The sequence below is a fragment of the Elgaria multicarinata genome, chromosome 8 (genome assembly GCF_023053635.1).
Source record: "Elgaria multicarinata webbii isolate HBS135686 ecotype San Diego chromosome 8, rElgMul1.1.pri, whole genome shotgun sequence".
Lineage (NCBI taxonomy): Eukaryota > Metazoa > Chordata > Lepidosauria > Squamata > Anguidae > Elgaria > Elgaria multicarinata.
Genome location: NC_086178.1, coordinates 109,287,378 through 109,306,439, shown reverse-complemented (window position 1 = coordinate 109,306,439; position 19,062 = coordinate 109,287,378). Strand labels below are relative to the sequence as shown.

At 42.9% G+C, this 19,062-nt stretch overlaps 1 protein-coding gene across 1 annotated transcript in view; it reads right to left on the bottom strand.

Annotated features, from left to right (window-relative positions):
* The window catches only part of POLR3A (RNA polymerase III subunit A), a 75,806-nt gene that overhangs the window by 38,115 nt on the left and 18,629 nt on the right, over positions 1-19,062 (bottom strand). The window contains exons 11-18 of the mRNA XM_063133173.1: positions 15,577-15,717; positions 15,111-15,180; positions 13,973-14,100; positions 11,181-11,319; positions 5,428-5,592; positions 3,986-4,158; positions 2,108-2,219; positions 999-1,117 (exon numbers count right to left, since the gene is read on the bottom strand). Coding sequence (XP_062989243.1) covers positions 999-1,117; positions 2,108-2,219; positions 3,986-4,158; positions 5,428-5,592; positions 11,181-11,319; positions 13,973-14,100; positions 15,111-15,180; positions 15,577-15,717 — 1,047 coding nt within the window. The remainder of the gene's footprint in view (positions 1-998; positions 1,118-2,107; positions 2,220-3,985; positions 4,159-5,427; positions 5,593-11,180; positions 11,320-13,972; positions 14,101-15,110; positions 15,181-15,576; positions 15,718-19,062) is intronic.

Sequence of the window (19,062 nt, the reverse complement as noted above, 5' to 3'; positions counted from 1 at the left end):
AGTGGGCAGGGAGGGACTGGCATACAGAAGCAGGATGCCTCTGCATACCAGTTGCTGGGCAGCATGAACTGGAGGGTGCTATTGTGTTGATCTTCTGCTTGTGGCCTTACCAAAGGCATTTGGTTGGTCACTGTGCAAACAGAAAGCTGGTCTGGTTCAGCAGTGCTCTGCTTATTTTATTTATATTTATTTATTTATTACATTTATATACCGCCCCATAGCCGAAGCTCTCTGGGCGGTTTATAAAAGTTAAAAATAGTGAACATTAAAAACTATACAAAATTTAAAACCATCAAAAGCATAAAAACAACAATATCCATTTAAAACAACAGTTCTAGGGTCCGTTAAAAACAAGCAAACTCCGCATATGTTGTTAAATGCTGTTTAATGCCTGGGAGAAAAGAAGTCTTGACCTGGTGCCGAAAAGATAACAATGTTGGTGCCAGGTGAGCCTCATTGGGGAGATCATTCCACAGTCGGGGGGCCATCACCAAAAAGGCCCTCTCCCTTGTTGCCGTCCTCCGAGCTTCCCTCGGAGTAGGCACTCGGAGGAGGACTTTAGATGTTGAGCGCAGTGTATGGGTAGGTTCATGGCAGGAGAGGTGTTCTGTCAGGTATTGTGGTCCCAAGCTGTTCTTATGAGAATAAAAGACCACGAAATGGGCATCCTTCCCATCAGAACTGTCATGTACTTATTGAATAAGGCTCCTAAGTGCTATATATTGTGGTCTAAAATAACTCGCTCAGCTTCTGCACTCAAATTAATAGCAGTCATTAACATGTATAACATTTCCTGCCTGTTCACATTCAGATGTTTTAGTCCTTACAGCAACCCTATAGAGTAGGCCAGTAGCATGATCTTCACTTTGCAGATGGTGGATTTCAACCACTCGGTCCTAGCTACCAGAAAATTCATCTTCATCTCATTTCACATTCAAACCCACATCCTCCCATGTCTTAATGTCGCTTAACCTCTGTTTAAATGCAACACTCTTTACCTTGGAATGCTTCTCAAAATGAGGCAAGGATCGGTTCTCAAAGCCATCAGGCACTCGCGACCCACTGATAGCCTGCTGTCCTACACAAGCAATCATCTGGGATATGTTAATGAAGGAGCCTGCAAGGAAAACAACAAGACCCCCCACACACAGACACACACAGACACACAGAGAAAAGGGTAAGCAGCATTCTTGTCTCATGGCTCAATGCAACACGTCGTCACAGAGGTTTTTCCTTTTCTCCCTAACTCTGTTTGCAAAGTTTCAAAAGAAACTGTCTTGCTATTTATGTGATGTTGGGCTTGCATTTATTACGAATCTGTGCAAAACTTTTAGAATCTCTTACCAGGTCAAACAGAAAATGTGACAAAATCTCCAAAATGGAATTCTTAGCAGATTAGATTGTATATGGGAAATATTTAATTTGGATTCACCCTTATATGGAAAGACCTGAGAGACCTTTTGTGGAAAGGGCAAAAGCAGACGAAACGCCCACTCCATATACACAAAAGTGTCCACTGAATTAGCGTCCACTCTATACGGCGTTGTATGGGAGCAAACTGAACAGCACGCAACGTAATGGTTGGATTCACACATCACACTAACCCATGGTGGGGGGCAAGCTACTCTGGTTATGTGGTTATGCAAACAACCTACTCTGCTCCCGTCAGTCGATCAGGCGAACAAGCTACACAGTGTAGGCTATCTGATGCCCACCCTGTTCCTCCTCTTGCTGTAATCCTCCCACACAGCTGGGGAGTTATCCCAGCTTCCTTTGCAGTGGGAATAGGGATTGACTGAGAGGAGCAGAACAGCAGCAGTGTTTCTGGTTGCTCTGCTGAGCAGCTTTATAGGCGATCCCCATAACTAATGCTGCATGAGACAACAGAAAAACATCCCACAGACAAACCGCCAACCCATCATAGGTTGTGTGAACCCGGTGCTATGTATAAGGCACAGCAATGCCATTCATCGAATAAGGTGGGGAAGGGAGTCTGTTCAGCAGACGTATTCTTAATAGAACAGTTTTGTTAATTTATATTGTCTTTAATGGCAACAGAGATGGAAAGATTTGATGACAATTGTTTCTGAAGTGCTAATCATCTTACCTTTTGAACCACAAAGAGCCATAATGAGGGGGCTGTTGCTCTTGTCTAATTCTCTAAGGCAGGCACTACCAGCATGGTCTCTGATCACAGACAGCTCTTTCAGAATCAGCGCCTAGGAGGAGAGACTAACAATTAATAAGTGATCATGACAAGAACTCACCTATGCAGTATTACGTAGGGCTGTCTTTGAAGACGGTTCGGAAGCTGCAGCTCGTGCAAAATGCAGTGGCCAGATTGATTTCGGGAACCAGAAGGTTTGACCATATAACACCTGCTCTGGTCCGCTTGCACTGGCTGCCTGTATGTTTCCGAGCCCAATTCAAGGTGCTGGTTTTGACCTATAAAGCCTTACACGGCTTGGGACCACAATATCTGACGGAACGCCTCTCCCGACGTGAATATACCCGGTCACTACGTTCAGCATCTAAGGTCCTCCTCCGGGTGCCTACTGCGAGAGAGGCTCGGAGTGTGGCAACGAGGGATAGGGCCTTTTCAATGGTGGCCCCCAGACTATGGAATGATCTCCCTGACGAGGCTCGCCTGGCACCAACGCTGCTATCTTTCCGGCGCCAGGTTAAGACTTTCCTCTTTGCCCAGGCATATGGCAGCACATCCTAATTACCAACATGTTTAGTTTTTAATCGGTTTTTAATGCTTTATGTGTGTATGTTCTGTGTTTTAGAGTTTTAAATTTTGTATACTTGTTTTTACCTCAATTTTAGAATTTCTGTAAACCGCCCAGAGAGCCCTGGCTATGGGAGTGGTATATAAGTGTAATAAATAAATTCTCCTCTCTCATCTCACACTATTGCCCCGCTCGTGCTCTTCGCTCCTCTGATGCCATGTTTCTCGCCTGCCCAAGGGTCTCTACTTCCCTTGCCCGGCTTCGTCCATTTTCTTCTGCTGCCCCTTATGCCTGGAACACTCTTCCAGAACATTTGAGAACTACAAGTTCAACCGCAGCTTTTAAAGCTCAGCTAAAAACTTTTCTTTTTCCTAAAGCTTTTAAAACTTGATTTTGTTCTGACTTTATACTGTTAGTTTTACCCTACCCAGTGCCTGTTTACCCTACCCTGTGCCTGTTTGCATTCTCTTCCCCTCCTTATTGTTTTATTATGGTTTTATTAGAATGTAAGCCTATGCGGCAGGGTCTTGCTATTTACTGTTTTACTCTGTACAGCACCATGTACATTGATGGTGCTATATAAATAAATAAATAATAATAATAATAATAATATTCATCTCAAAGCTTTCATTGCATCCTATACATTCTGATCACAAAGGATATGTGGCTAAAATGACAGTGCTCTTAGGAAAGAAATTCATACGTACATTCTTTGGAATATAATGAAGTTCACCATATAATGGAGGCATGATTAGTTCCCAGTTCAAAAGAACTTCTGTGCTTGCTGTGGTGGTATGACCTGACCTGATCAGGAGCTGCCTCCTTTTCTCTCCTCCAATCACCGTCAAGAGAAACAAACACTCTCAGGGTACAGGGAATCCCACATTCAATTAATTAAATGATAGCAGCATTCATTTCTCTGCAGTGAGCAAAACAGGTGAGGTGGAGGGAAAACAAGGGTGCATAAACCCGAAGACAACTCCCAATCTTTCCCTGGGCATAGTCCTTAGCAGGGGTGTGGGGAGAATATTAACCGAAGAGCTCCAGACTGCAAAGAAAGACCACATTTCAAATAGCCCCATCACAGGACATCAGTTTGCTGAATGAAAACCTCAATTGCGGTGCTTCACTCCTTGCTGGTTTGAGGGCCTATCCAAAGGTCAAGCAGTCAATAGTGCAGAACTTGGCCTCTGAGCTATAGTCTCATTGCTCAGAATCATTAAGCATCCTCCATTAGATGGTACACAACACACCTCTAGTGTCTCTTCTGCTGTACAGCCAGGTTGCTGCTGCAGCTTGCCAGTCTTCAGAGCTTCAATATATTCGTCGCATTTCTTATAGCCAGCATTCAGAAGTTCATATTTTGCCTTCAACAGACCCTGTCCAGGAGTTACATCGCCAATTCCAATTGAAAACCCACGATTAGCTAAATGAAAGACCAAATGCACATATCAGCTCTTTAGGTGCTACGCAGAGAGACTTATCTGAGATTATCATCACACTGATAAGAATTTAAACCATGGCTGCAAAAGTAGAAATAATGATTCTTTTTTATAGCTAGCAAAATTAGCTTAAATGTGTTTTTAGTAGATGGCCTCACTGGTTGGCTGGTGCTGGATTTTGGCACTGTATGTTCTCTTCAGGCCTTTTTCAAAAATACATTTTTATTTAGCCATTGGGCAGGATCCAGATATTTTCCCAGAAGGAAGCTCTGTTATTACTAGGACACTGCTTTTTACCTGCATTCAAACTAGATTATCTTGTCACTAGGAAATGGTGATTCTTTCCCTTTGCGGGTGTGCCCATTACTATTGTTGTATAGAATGTGGTTATGTTACAGGCATCGATTGGCCAGTGCTTGTGATATTGCTACATACAAATAACAACTACCTTACCTGTTCAGTGCCTGTGTAGCTATGAATTCTGGCTGTGTTTTAATTTTTCTTTTAGAATGTTTTATGTCCTCTGCCACTGTATACTCCTCAGTGTGCACAGAGGGGATCTGCAACAAGGTTACATCCTGTCAAGGGTTAGGGCCCTGCCAACCCAGAAGAGGGAGGTGTATTAGGTCTGGATCTGACCAGGATGAGGGAGTTATGGGAGCAGCTCAGTCCAGATTGGAATAATAGAGTGGAGTAATTTATATTTCCACTCACAGAAACAGCAAGGCAGCCCACTTTGCCAGGCAACTGGAGACCACAGGGAAGGAACGCAGAGCCTAGTTCGAACTCGAGGGCCTGCACTAATGCATAAGAGCTTGGAATGGTAATACCGTATTTCTTCGATTCTAAGACACACTTTTTTCCCCATATAAACATCTCTAAAAACGGGGTGCGTCTTAGAATCGCGGGTGTGATTATTATTCTTAGAATCAAAGCTTTTTTTCTGTTGTTGGTACTAAAATTAGTGTGCGTCTTACAATCGATGGCGTCTTACAATCGAAGAAATACGGTAATACATCTGCAGTGGAGGCTTGTGGTTCTGAGGTCAGTGGAGCGGTGAAACCGCTCCAGATTTCAGACAGAATTCTAAAGGAGCTATCCAAGGTCCGGAACACCTTGTACAGCTTCTCTGGAGGTTTGACTGGTTCTGGCTGAAACCCAGAGTAGATTCACTGCCATACTGACATTGGAGCAACCAGGCTCTACTCTATACCCATAACATTACTATAGAGTATTTTTTTCAAGGTACTTACAGAGGTAGACAGGAGCAAGCCTGGCTAGTCGTGACATAGCATCCGCTGCTTCTACTTGACCCCAGTCTCGCAGCAAAATGTAGAAGATATTATTCTTTGATCCGGACCCTAAAGTCCCTTTGTCCATGCTGCCAGACATCAGCTCACTATTGTGGATGGTAACATCTGAAACATAGACCTGTTAAGTTGGCCACCTAGGCATCCCAAGCAACACTGGTTTTATCCACACACCATTTGCTTTTTCTCCTGCAAGGCCTAGTTCTCACTGAGGGAGGGTTGGGTGGGTAAGCCTGTATCGGGCTGCACCTCTTCAGACTGCAGGTGGGATGATGCAAGGTGGAAAGCTCCTCCACACAACCTCACCACTTCCCATATCTAAACTGAAAAATACGTTAGGGATGGGTTAGGAGAGGACCCTGGACATGCTAGCTTTTATGGGAAGGGTTTTTGGATGAACATTTCATTTTATGAGCCCCCACTTACATTCTAAAGTGGTACAGCCTAGACCCATGCTTACAACTAGGGCTGTGCACCCCCCCCCCCATCCACCTCGGAGGCCGGCTTGGAGCCCCTGAAGCAGCCCCGGTTCAGCTCGGGGGTGCTTCGGGGGTTGCCCGACCTGCCTCGGCGCCAAAGCCGAGGCGAGATTCAGGCCTTCCGAGGTGACTCGGACTTTTCTGGGTGCTGGCTGCGCAGCTGGCATCTAGAAAAGGCTCCCTTTCCCCACTTACTTGCTGCCACCGCCCTTGCATTTGGCAGCTTCCGCTGCCGCATATGACTGGAAGTAGGCCACTGCGGCCTACTTCCAGTCATATGTGGCAGTGGAAGCTACCAGACGCAAGGATGGCGGCGGCATAGGCAGCAGGTAAGGGACCACTAGGGCTGCTCTGAAGCGCACCAAAGCTTCACAGCCAATTGGGTGCCTTGGGCTTTGCCTGAACCGCTTCAGAACCGAGCCGAGCTGAATCAACCCACCTTGGCTTGGATTCGGGGCTTCGGCCCGAGGCGCTGCACAGCCCTACTTACAATCACACTGAAAATTAGGCCTAAGAAATTGCAAGAATATGCAACAGATACAATGAAGAGGCCTCCTCCATCTCATTGCCCATCTATCAAAGAGATCCATTTTGTGTAAACTCATGCAAGTGCTTTAAAACTAATATTACATAGAAGGCAGCCACTGATGGAGATGCTTGAACATGGAAATCCTCAACTTTTCCAGACTCACAACCCCCTTTAGTCTTAACTTGCATCGTAACACCCACTTCCTAATATATTTATTTTTAACTAATTTTTCTCCTCTTCCTTTTTTCTCCTCTTAATAAAACATCTTGAACACAGATAATGGTAGTAGCGTTACTTGTGCAAACCACCGCTTGGCGCCTACACTGTACTGCTTTCGTCGCCAGCTGAAGACCTTTTTATTCACTCAGTATTTTAACACTTAATTTTAACTTAAATTTAAATTTTACTGTTTTAACTCTGTATTTTAATCCTATATCAACTTTGCTGTGTGGTTTTATCCTGGTTGCGCTTTTTATACTGTATTTCGTAATTGTGTTTTAAACTGTTGGGTGTTTTACTGTGGTTTTAATTTTTGTGAACCGCCCAGAGAGCTTCGGCTATTGGGCGGTATAAAAATGTAATAAATAAATAAATAAATAAATAAATAAATAAATAAAAGTCAGGGTATGTCCCAATTGTGGGTCTGGGCCTACAAGCTGGAAGGCCAATGCTCTGATATACCCAGAAACAAATTATCTGATGCAGAAACCATTAAAACTCCAACATGTTAACAACACATTTCATTTTTTGTGACCATTTAAGGTCACCAGAGCATATCCCCAGCAGTAAGTTTTCAATCATAGTCAAAGAACATGGGAGCTTTTAACAGCCAAATCTAATTACAACAATAAATACAGAGAATAAAACAAGGAGAGAGACATGGAAAGTCAAGTCCTCGGTTTTACGCTATTTAAAGCTACAACACTCAAGCAAGAAGAGAGCCGTCTTCTTACTCTGCCATGTCAAGGACTGCAAAACTAAATTTGACTTTGCTAATTTAATAGACAAGCAAGGCAGGGCTGTCTCTCTGCTGAAGATGCACCTGTAAGACGGATGCACTTTTTAGCCTGGGGTCTACAGCATCCTTCACAGGAATTTCTGCTTCAGCAATAAATAACATTGTGCTGCAGGTGTCCCCACCTTACTTGGGAACATCTGCTTTTGGGCAGTAAGATGTCTTCCAACTTGAACTTTAGACATATTTTGTGCAAGAAGAAGCAAACCAAGAATCTCCTCGAGGACAACATGCCGAAAGGAGGCAAATGTTTGTTTAAATCTAGTTAACTTCTCAGTTAAACTCCACTCTTCTTCAAAAATAATTTAGGGACTGTTTAACAGCTTGATTTGAACCCAAACAGTTTCTCATGATTAGTTTAGCTACAGAAACAAAAACTACACAAGTAGGATTGCCTGAATTTTGTCTGACAGTCAGCTGCTAACTAATAAAGGAGCCGTCAGAACTATTTGGAGTTGCCAAACAGTTACAATTCTTATTATAACTGACAGCTTGCAAGTAATTTATTTTCTAATTCAAGAAGCTGTTAGGCAGGCCAGCTGTTCTAGAGGTTCTAGAGGTAGGGTTGCCATATTCTGAATCTACAAAATCATAGAATCATAGAATAGTAGAGTTGGAAGGGGCCTAAAAGGCCATCGAGTCCAACCCCCTGCTCAATGCAGGAATCCACCCTGCAGCATACTTGACAGATGGTTGCCCAGGTGCCTCTTGAATGCCTCTAGTGTGGGAGAGCCCACAACCTCCCTAGGTAACTGATTCCATTGTTGTACTGCTCTAACAGTCAGGAAGTTTTTCCTGATGTCCAGCCAGAATCTGGCTTCCTGAAACTTCAGCCCGTTATTCCCTGTCCTGCACTCTGGGATGATCGAGAAGAGATCCTGGCCCTCCTCTGTGTGACAACCTTTTAAGTATTTGAAGGTCTATATGTAAAGGTCTAGGGAAAGAAAGAAAGCTATCTAAGCTTTAGTTCTCTAACACTGCAATCCTATGTGTGTCTACTCAGAAACAAATCCTATTAAGTTAAATAGGACTTTTCCCCAGGTAAGTATGCATAGGATTGCAGCCTAAAGTACTTAAGCACCTGCTAATAAATAATAGGCAGAGAGCAGTTTAAGCAAACAAACAGAAAAAATGACACTAAATTACATTTCTCCACTAGTTCTCAAATGCTAGAGGAGACTTCAATATGGAGATACACTCCACTGAGCAGGCTCGAGGCACTATTTCGGAGGTTGGAATTTCTCTGGTCAGCTTTCTTGCTGAGGGGTGTGGAAAGAGAGGCTGGGCTCTGGTACAGTACAGGATGGTAAGTGTAGGCTGGTATTTGTCAAACTTTTAAATAAAAACATTATCTTTTGACAAATACCAGCCTACACTTATCATCCTGTACAGCACCAGAGCCCAGCTCCTCTTTCCACACCCGTTCATGGCGCTCTTTCTCCTTTTTTCCTTCAGCTTTCTTGCTGAACCATCTGTGCAGCTGATGAAATGTCCTCGCAAAATCAGAACCTCAAAACTATTTTACTACACCTGCCTGTAGAGAGCTTTAGGTCACTGTACTTAGTGACCCATCAGTTCACCGTAGCCTTTCATACTGTGTTGCATACACAGAATGTACCAAATGTTATCCCGAAAAAACTCTGGCTTTTGCAAGCAGTTTGCTTTCCCCCTCCTTGTTCCACCTAGCTTTTACAATGAACATTTTCCATACACTATCTAGGTTTGCCTACCTTCCTCTTTTCCATCCACCTTTCCCAAGAAGCCTGTGGCTTCACCCCTTAGCTCTGATTTTGAACTGAAACAAAAGCAGAAGTATGTAGCCATCCTCCCCTTTCTTGCTTCCCTTTCTGTCAAAATTTAGATTGTAAACTCCTTGGGTCAAGGACCTATCTTTTTGGTTGACCTTTCTTTAAAAGGAAAGCTCAGAACACGCCTGTGGCATCAGACGAAAGGTCTCTCTGGCCCAGTATCCTATCTCCAACAGTGGCTTCCAGCTGGAAAGCTCACAGGGAAGCATGAAGGCATCAGCCTTCCCTAGCGTCTGGTACTCAGAAGAATCCCATTTTGAACATGTACGTTCCATTTGGCCATCATGGTCAATGCCCACTGATAAACCTATCCCCCGTGAATGTTGCTGGTCTGCTTTTAAAGCCATCTAAGCCAACGGCCATCGTCGTATCTTGCAGCAGTAAATTCCATAAGTTAATTACATGTTATGTATACTAACATGCTTTCTTTGGCCTAACCTAATCCTCAAAAAAGCAAGGGATCTGGCCTGACCCCTTATGGCTAAAACAGTGAACTGGAAAGAGGTGGGAAACCTTCTAATTATTCCACTATCAATAATTTGGTATAAGTGAGTGAAATGCTTAAGAAGTCTTTAATATACTATGTGATTTTGAAATGGCGTGGAGCTATTTTATTTTCCGCTAGCAGCCTGTGTAACAACATACAGATTAATCACAAGTAGTGCCAGACCTGTTGCATAAAATAGCTCCGTGCCATTTCAGAACCACCTCATTAGATGAAACATGAGGGCATGTATATAAAAGCCACCAGTTTATCAAAAGAACTTGAATGCAGTAAGCTCCCATTTAGCCTATTTTTAAAAAAGAAGCAACAGAGTAGTGGCTAAGATGATTTCAAAATATCTTTCTGTATTGTATAAGTATGTAAATTCCATTATACCACTGAGGAAGACCCAAATTAGGTTGAAACGCGTTTGGTTTGGTTTAAAAGCTTTTATTTGAGGGTATATAAATATTACACAGTTAGGATTTATTTGAGGTATACAGATAATTTTTGCTACATAGTATATTAAAGACTTCTTAAGCATTTCACTCACTTGTACCAATTTATTTATTTATTTATTTATTACATTTTTATACCGCCCACTAGCTGAAGCTCTCTGGACGGTTCACAAAAATAAAACTACCAACAGGTTAAAAACACAAATACAAAATACCGTATAAAAAGCACAACCAGGATAAAAACACGCAGCAAAATTGATATAAGATTAAAATATAGAGTTAAAACAGCAAAATTTAAATTTAAGTTAAAATTAAGTGTTAAAATACTGAGAGAATAAAAAGGTCTTCAGCTGGCGATGAAAAGAGTACAGTGTAGGCGCCAGGCGGACCTCTCTGGGGAGCTCGTTCCACAACCGGGTTGCCACAGCGGAGAAAGCCCTCCTCCTGGTAGCCACCTGCCTCACTTCCTTTGGCAGGGGCTCACGGAGAAGGGCCCCTGTAGATGATCTTAAGGTCCGGGTAGGTACATATGGGAGGAGGCGTTCCTTCAGATAACCTGGCCCCAAACCGTTTAGGGCTTTGAATGTCAATACGAGCACTTTGAATTGGGCCCGGACCTGGACTGGCAGCCAATGAAGTTGTAAAAGGACTGGCGTAATGTGATCTCGCCGGCAAGTGATAGTGGAACGATTAGAAGCTTTCCCACCCCTTTCTTTCCAGTTCACTATCCTAATCCTCAATCTGTCTGGAATAAAGCAATCATTCTAAAAGGTTCTTTAAAGATGCACTGCAGTTTTATAATAGCTACCTCAGCAGCATGATTCTTCAATAAAACCCACCAGCAATCGGTGTGCTAGAAGTTACTGTTGCCAGGACATGTTTGTGCGTTTCTAAGCACAGGTCGAACAGACACCTCTACTTACAGGAGTCGTTGCTGCACAAGTCTTCTCCCTTGCCACAGTATTGCTTGCCCTTGGTTCGGAGATTGGCCTTGACAGGACAACTGTCACTGGGCTTTAGAATGATACTGAAGACCTGCTTTCCTGTCCACAGAGTTACAGGCTGGAAGAGGACAAGGAGAAAGGATTAGGGACATAAGCAAAATGGTTTGTACTAAAGCTAGAGAACCGGAACATACAGTACTGGGTTATACTCCAGGGAAGGGATGGGTGATCCTTTAGTTGAGGCTATATGTTGAGACAGGCCATGCAGATGTGTTAACTCTACGAAATAGAAGGGGGGAGGGGGAAAGCTCTGTTTCTTTGTAATTGGTTTATAACTACATCCATAAAATATTATATTTCATGGTGAAGCCCTTACAGTTTTCCTTTCAGCAATAAAAAATAAGAGACAACGAAAGTGGAGTGCACTCAGCTGAAATAATCAGAAATTTCTATCTGGATATGCTTCAGATATGATAGCAGTTATGGGGGTTTTCTGGGAAAAAAATCCAATGCAAATTAGGTTAATTAGCATAGGGTCGTTCGCACGAGAAAATTTCCAGTTTGATTTGGAAAATGCAGGGATGGCAACTTCTGTCCCTCCAGATGTTTTGGCCTACAACTTTCATCATCACTCAGCACTGGCTGTGCTGACTAGAGCTGATGGAAGCTGTATGCCAGACATCTGGAGGGTCACAAGTTACTCATCACACCCCTAGAGAAATCTAATTTAGTACACAACAAAGCTAAAGAAGTACCCCATGTTAATATTTTGTCCTAATAAACTACAAGTATTCAGCCTGAAATATTTGAGAGAAGTAATTAAAATACAGTTAATGTGATTTAAATGTTTTATTATGTAGAATTTTGTATTGGAATAGTTGTAAAATAAATAAATAAAAACAGTCTATATATATATAAAACACTTAGGTATGTTTCTGTAAAGGCTTCAGCTGATACAGGTTGCTAAGCAACAGTAACGTGTAACGTCAGCTGATACAGGTTGCTAAGCCCCTCGCCCGACTCCTCCGAGTTTTCCAAGGTAATCCTACCCCCCTTTCTACCTCCTCGCTCCCCCCCCCACACACAAAGGGGGCAACGTCACGGTCCGGACCATGAGCGAGGCACAGCCAGGGCCCTTGATGGCCAGGTGGGAGGCCGCTTGTCTGCTGGGCCTAATCTCATGCAAGCTGGGTGGGCGGCCTGACAGGAACCCCAGGGAGAGGGTCCAGATCATGAGCAAGGCACAGCCAGGTCCCCTAGTGGTTGGGTGGGAGGCCGCTCGCCTGCTGCGAGCCCCGGCCCTGGCTTAATCTCATGCGAGCTGGGCGGGTGGCCCAAGGCTGACAGGAATCCCAGGGAGAGGGGACACCTGCTCCCCCTCCCCCCGACCTTCCTGCCCCCCAGGTCTGCCAGACGGCACTGTATCGGCGGCCTCCAAACAGTCTGTGTCCTCGTGATGATATTTAATTAATAAACTTTAAGATATGCTACAATGGCATATGTTACAGCTAGTAGCATATACTTCCCTTACATTGGTTTCCCCCCCTGAAATATAAACATTGGGCTCATCTACACCAAGCAGGATATTCCACTATGAAAGCAGTATATAAAAGGCAGGAGCCACACTACTGCTTTATAGTGATATTGAAGTGCACTGCAGGATCTACACTACTCATTTATAGTGGTGCTGAAGTGCACTGACAATTGTTGGGGCCCATGACACATCTACACCAAGCAGGATGTAACACTATGAAAGTGGTATGAAAGTGGTGTATGGTACATGTCAATGGGCCCCGACAGTTGTCAGTGCACTTCAGCACCACTATAAATGATTAGTGTAGATCCTGCAGTGCACTTCAATATCGCTATAAAGCAGTAGTGTGGCTCTTACCTTTTATATACCGCTTTCATACCACTTTCATAGTGGAATATCTGCTTGGTGTAGATGAACCCAATGTTACCAAAAACATCTGACATGCTATGGTTGGGTTCACAGGCTAACTCACCATAGATAAAGTAACCTTTACTGCAGACCATGGTTTCTCAATGTTGCTTATTTGGGAGAAATAAGCCACGGGGAGGGGGGGGGGGAGGGGTTGTTCCAGAAAATAAACTATCATGGGTTAGAATACGGTGTGAACCCAATTTAATTAATTGTAGCAACCCAAAAAACTGTGCATGATATGCTGACAATCACTCCTCCATTTCAACAGAATTCAACTCTCTTCCACCAAGGTTGTTGGGACACCTTCACTGTCATTATTTATTAGTTCCATTTCAATGACATACACACATACACATTCTCACATACGTTCTAGGATAATCACCTGAAAAGCATTAATTAGAACTTTGCAACTGTCAAGCTTGCCTAATATATTGTATTTGCCATCGGCATACATCCATTTTTACTTATGAAACAAACTTTTCGGGGGGGGGGGGAGGGAATAAAGCATTGGAAATTTTTCCACCCTACATCACTAAATGATGGGGCTTTAATAATCATCTCTGAGGCCAAAAATTGTGTATTTAAGTTTGGAGTATTTACTGCAGTACAAGGGAGTCAAGCCATCAAAACAGGTATGTTCAACTGTCCTCAAATTAGAGAATTTGCTATCCTCCAATACGCTATCCTGTTGCAAAGCTTTCCTTTTGATACATTATACAACAGCTTCAGTAAGTTCTATTCTGCTCCATGTCCATACAGAAGGAAAAAACAAGTTACTAGTGACTATACTCAAGCACTCTCTCAGTCTCCCTGTCACACCTCATACCTTCAGAATTGCTGGAGGTGGAAGACGAACTTTAATTTTTTCATCCTTGCCAACCAGGATAGATGCAATAATCTGACAAGTTTTAGCTCGGTCAAAAAAAGTGTCTTTCAGTGTGAGGAGATAGGCACCTAAACAAAACGAATCACACATGTAAAAGAAGAGGAACTGAATAATGCGTATTATACTGACCACATTTTAATACAACGGTACAACACAAAACAGATATATAAGATGCATACACATACACACACACACACACACACAAACACACACACGTATCTTATATATCTGTTAACAAAAGCCAGTTATTTGCATGAAAAGCTGCCATTTAAAAGCTAAAAAGGAGGGGAACCACCATTAGAAAAGAAACTATGAAGTAAGTATTTCCCCATGTTTGGGGCATGTTCCTCCTAGAGACTACAAAGCTACGAATAAGTACTTAACAGAAGTGAACATTTTTAGGGCCAGGTCTTCAATATAGACATTCCAATGTTGATGCAGTTCTGCAGTCCATATAGCACTCATCTTAGGCATGCACTGATCCCATCACTGTCTGTACGGAAGACTTGACAACCCTGGCTTACCCTATAGGAGAACTGCTACTCTGTTGTAGAAGATCCTCATCTATGACACTATGATATTTTCTAGTCTTAAGAGGAATAGCTCAAAGAGGTTGCAGTCCACATATGATCTACCACGCCCAGAAATGTTTAAGAGACCTTTGAAAGAATCTGTTCCTTCCTTCCTCTCTCTCTATCTGTCTGACTTGCTGGAGGAGACTTGTCAACTTAACAGTCTTTTAGCATTTAAGAAAGCTATAAAGACTGATCTCTTCCGGCAGGCCTATCCAGTGGAATTTTAGGATGTTTTCAGGATGTTTTAATCATGTATACTATGTTTTTAATTCAGTTTTACGTACCGTATTTCTTTGATTCTAAGATGCCCTTTTTTCCCAAATAAACGTCTCTAAAAATGGGGTGCATCTTAGAATCGATGGTGTCTTAGAATCGAAGAAATACGGTATTTTATACTTGTTGTTCCCCACCTCGATACAGACAGAGAGGCGGTTAAGTATTATTATTATTATTATTACTATTATTATCCTCACTCACACAGCAAAATGACTTCAAATACAGACCTGTAAGGAAATCCTGAATAGCAGCAATAAGAGGCTCTCCATTTCTTGGTGTTACTAAGTTTGCTTTGGTCTAGAAAAAGGAAAATATTTTGTAGTCATTCATTAAACTAGCCAATTCCATATCATGTCCCATAGTTATCATTGGCAGTTAATTGCTGTATTTCCATTGCAAATAATCAAACTGTAAGACCAGGGTTCTGCTCTTTTGATTTACATACCATATTTATAACAAAAGCAATTCTCGACTACGTAGAACATGAGGACCTACTCGCACACTTCCTCTTGTTATCGTAGCCTCCTTCTCTTTTCTCAAAGGTGAATGCATTATGGAAGACCGTAGCAAAATACAGACCCAGCTTTGTGCTGCAAGGTGCAATTCTTGAAGATTATAACCAGCAATGGAAACTAAGCAAGAGTCATCAATTTGCCTCATCTCAACAAGCAATGGGAGAAGTGTTTTGCTCACCCCCATTAGAACAAGCGCTTCTGCTTTGGCTTCTTCAGTTTGAGGAAGATGAAGATTCATCTCATCGCCATCAAAATCAGCATTGTATGGTGTACAAACACATTCATTAAATCGGAAAGTCCGGTGGGGTTTTACTCTAGCCTGAAAAGCATTATCAAGAAAAGAAAGAGAACAAAATATTCAAGGATTTCAGTTTATGTCAACAGTATTCTTGGAAATACTCGTTTTTGCTTTAAAACCGTTGTTTTTTTAAAAAAAGGTTGTTCTTTGTATCAAATGGCAATCTTATTTCATTGTTTCCAGACACTGCTAGAGGCGTAAGATGACATATTATTAGCATTTAAAATTCTGTAGCCCCAGAAGCCAGAACTTTATCCAGCAGCTAGACAAGAGAGACATGATCCTGTTAGGATGTCTGGGCTCATATATATTGCAATGTGTTTGTTACAGGGAAAGTCTAGTAAAGAGTTAGTGCATGCATTATCTCAATAATTTAAAGCACAGGCTGGATCTACTCACGCGGCAGAATGAGGTGGAAGACTATAGTGTACCACTTAAGAATATAAGAAGAGCCATGCATAGTGATATGGGTTACGCTCCACCCCCACACCTCTGTGCTTGTTTTATACATGCAGGTTTTTGGCGGGGTTAAACATGAGAAACATTTAAACAATTGATTTCCCTCTCCTTCAGAGTCTGGAACAATACAATCGATTCTCTTCAATCTGCTGCAAATGTGCCTGAGTAAAACTGGATCAACATGTCAGAATTTTAATTTTTTTTTCACATTAACATCGGCTTGGGTCTTACATTTTTGCTCCATCTATGGAAGGTCAATTGAATGGAAGGACCTCTTCCCTGAGTGGAACTCTTCTTCTTGAATGGAGCAAAAACCTAGGATCAAAGCCAGTGTCCTTGCCAAAACTGACTTGGGTATTCTTCTATTTAGACTTGGCTGGGTCAACGGTAGTCATATTCGTAGAGTGGCGTAGCATCAAAATCGTGCACATTGTGATAGAAGTGTGAAATATGGTGTAGTGGTATTTATTACCATGTAGACTAAAATTAGATATAGGGGCATCTCAGGAAATCATCCTAATGGCTGCCATCTTGGAAAATGGCACCCAAAATTCAGTTTTCGCACAATAAGGACAGGTTGCTTACCTGTAACTGTGGTTCTTCGAGTGGTCATCTGTGCAGTCACACATATGGGCTCTGCGCCTGTGCGAAGCCCCGCTTCGGGAATCTTCTATAGCTAAGAGGCATTTTGGGCGGGAACCCCTCCCCCTCTACTGCGCATATGCAGAGGGGTTCCCGCCCAGATTCCCTCAGTTCTTCTGAGACCAGTAGGCCTCATCTGAGGAATTTAGATACTTTTAGGTGTATCTGAAAAAACTAGTTGATAAAGCATTAGTAATACTTAATGGACACCAAGAGGGGAGTATGGTGGGTGGGTTGTGTGACTGCACAGATGACCACTCGAAGAACCACAGTTACAGGTAAGCAACCTGTCCTTCTTCTTCGTGGTCTCTGTGCATCACACATATGGGCGATTAGCAAGCTTTTACTCACCGGAGGAGGGTTGGTGTCCTTAGGTGAATACAGATGATAATACTGCCCTGCCAAAGGAGCAGTCGGATCTCGACCTGACATCCAGTTTGTAGTGTGACACAAACGTCATTGGTCGAGCCCATGTTGCTGCCTTGCATATTTCTGGGATGGTGATGCCACGATGGAAGGCAGATGATGTGGAAACAGCTCTGGTGGAGTGCCCCTTGATCGATATTAGGGGGTTCCAATTTTTGTAGCTGATAGGCTAGCGTAATGCACTGGACCAGCCAGGAGGAGAGTCTCTGAGATGATACAGGCTGGCCTCTTTTGCTTTCTCCATGACAAACGAATAAACGTTGTGACTTTCAAAATGGAGCAGTGCAATCTTTATAAAAGGCTAAAGCTCTCCTCACATCAAGTGAGTGAAGAGTTCTTTCCAATGCAGTGGAAGGAGATGGAAAGAAAGCTGGTAAGACAATGTCCTGGTTGACATGGAACGCAGACACCACCTTAGGAAGAAATTGGATGTCAGGACGGAGTACCACCTTGTCATAGTGAAAAACAAGGTATGGTTCATCTATTCTCAGAGCACATAGTTCACTTGCTTGCCTTGCAGATGTTATTGCTACTAAGAATACAACTTTTAATGTAAGAAGGCGTAAATCAGTGGTCGCTAATAGCTCAAAAGGTGTCCTTGACAGCGCATGGAGTACTACTGACAAGCTCCAGGAAGGAGAAAAGGTTCTTACTGGTGGGTTTAAGTTAGATAAGCCCCTTAAAAACCGTTTAACTGTTGGGTGTGAAAACACCTTAAAACCATCAATGCAATCATGGAAAAAAGAGACTGCTGCTAAGTATACTTTTAACGAAGAAACTTTCAGACCCTTGTCGACTAAAAACAATAAAAATGACAGGATCTGATTAACTAAACAACTTTTAGGAAGAAAACCGTTTTTGAAAGCGAATGAATTGAATGCAGCCCACTTCCTGTTATAATTCAGCCTTGTGGAAGGTTTCAGTGCTGCATCCAAAATCGTTTGGATCTTGGCTGTCAAGTTAATGTTCGATATTGAGGAATTAGCCTCCATGCTGTCATGTGGAGCGTGTGTAGGTCCGGATGATGTATCTGACCTTGGTGCTGGGAGAGAAGATCCTTTCTCATGGGCAGCTCCCAGAATAGACCCCCCGACCTGTTCAGGAGCGTCGCGAACCAATTCTGCCTGGGCCACCAGGGTGTCAGAATTATGCAATTCGCATTGTCTTGGACAATCTTGGCTAGTATCCTCGTTATGAGAGGAAATGGCGGGAACATGTATAGGAAGGAATGGCTCCATTTTTAAAGAAACGCATCCCCTAGTGATCGTCTTCCTATTCCTGCTCTGCTGCAGAAGAAATCGCAAACTGTGTTGTCTTCCGTTGCAAACAGGTCTATTTGTGGTTTCCCCCAGGTCTGAAAAATCTGGTCGATGATCGTGGGATGAATACTCCATTCGTGTACAACCGACGCATGCCTGCTGAGGGTGTCTGCTAGCTGGTTGTCCAGCCCTGCTATATGGACCGCCGTCAGGGATCTACGACATCGAGTGCACCACTCCCAGATGTGTATGGTAAGTTTTATCAGTGGTGGGGATTTGGTTCCCCCCTGTTTGTTGAGGTAGAACACAACTGTTGTGTTGTCTGAGGTTACTTGTATATGTTGGTTAACTATCCTTGTCTCAAATGCCTTGAGGGCTTTTTGGACGGCTAGTAGTTCGAGATAGTTTATGTGTTTTTTTTCTTTTCCTTTGACGTCCACGATCCTTGTACTCTTAAGGAATTGAGATGGGCTCCCCAACCGTCAAGTGAGGCATCCGTTGTGATTGCTATGGTTGGAGTGGAGGGTTGGAATGGTACTCCCTTTGTCAAGTTGTGGTGGTTTTCCCACCATTTCAAAGA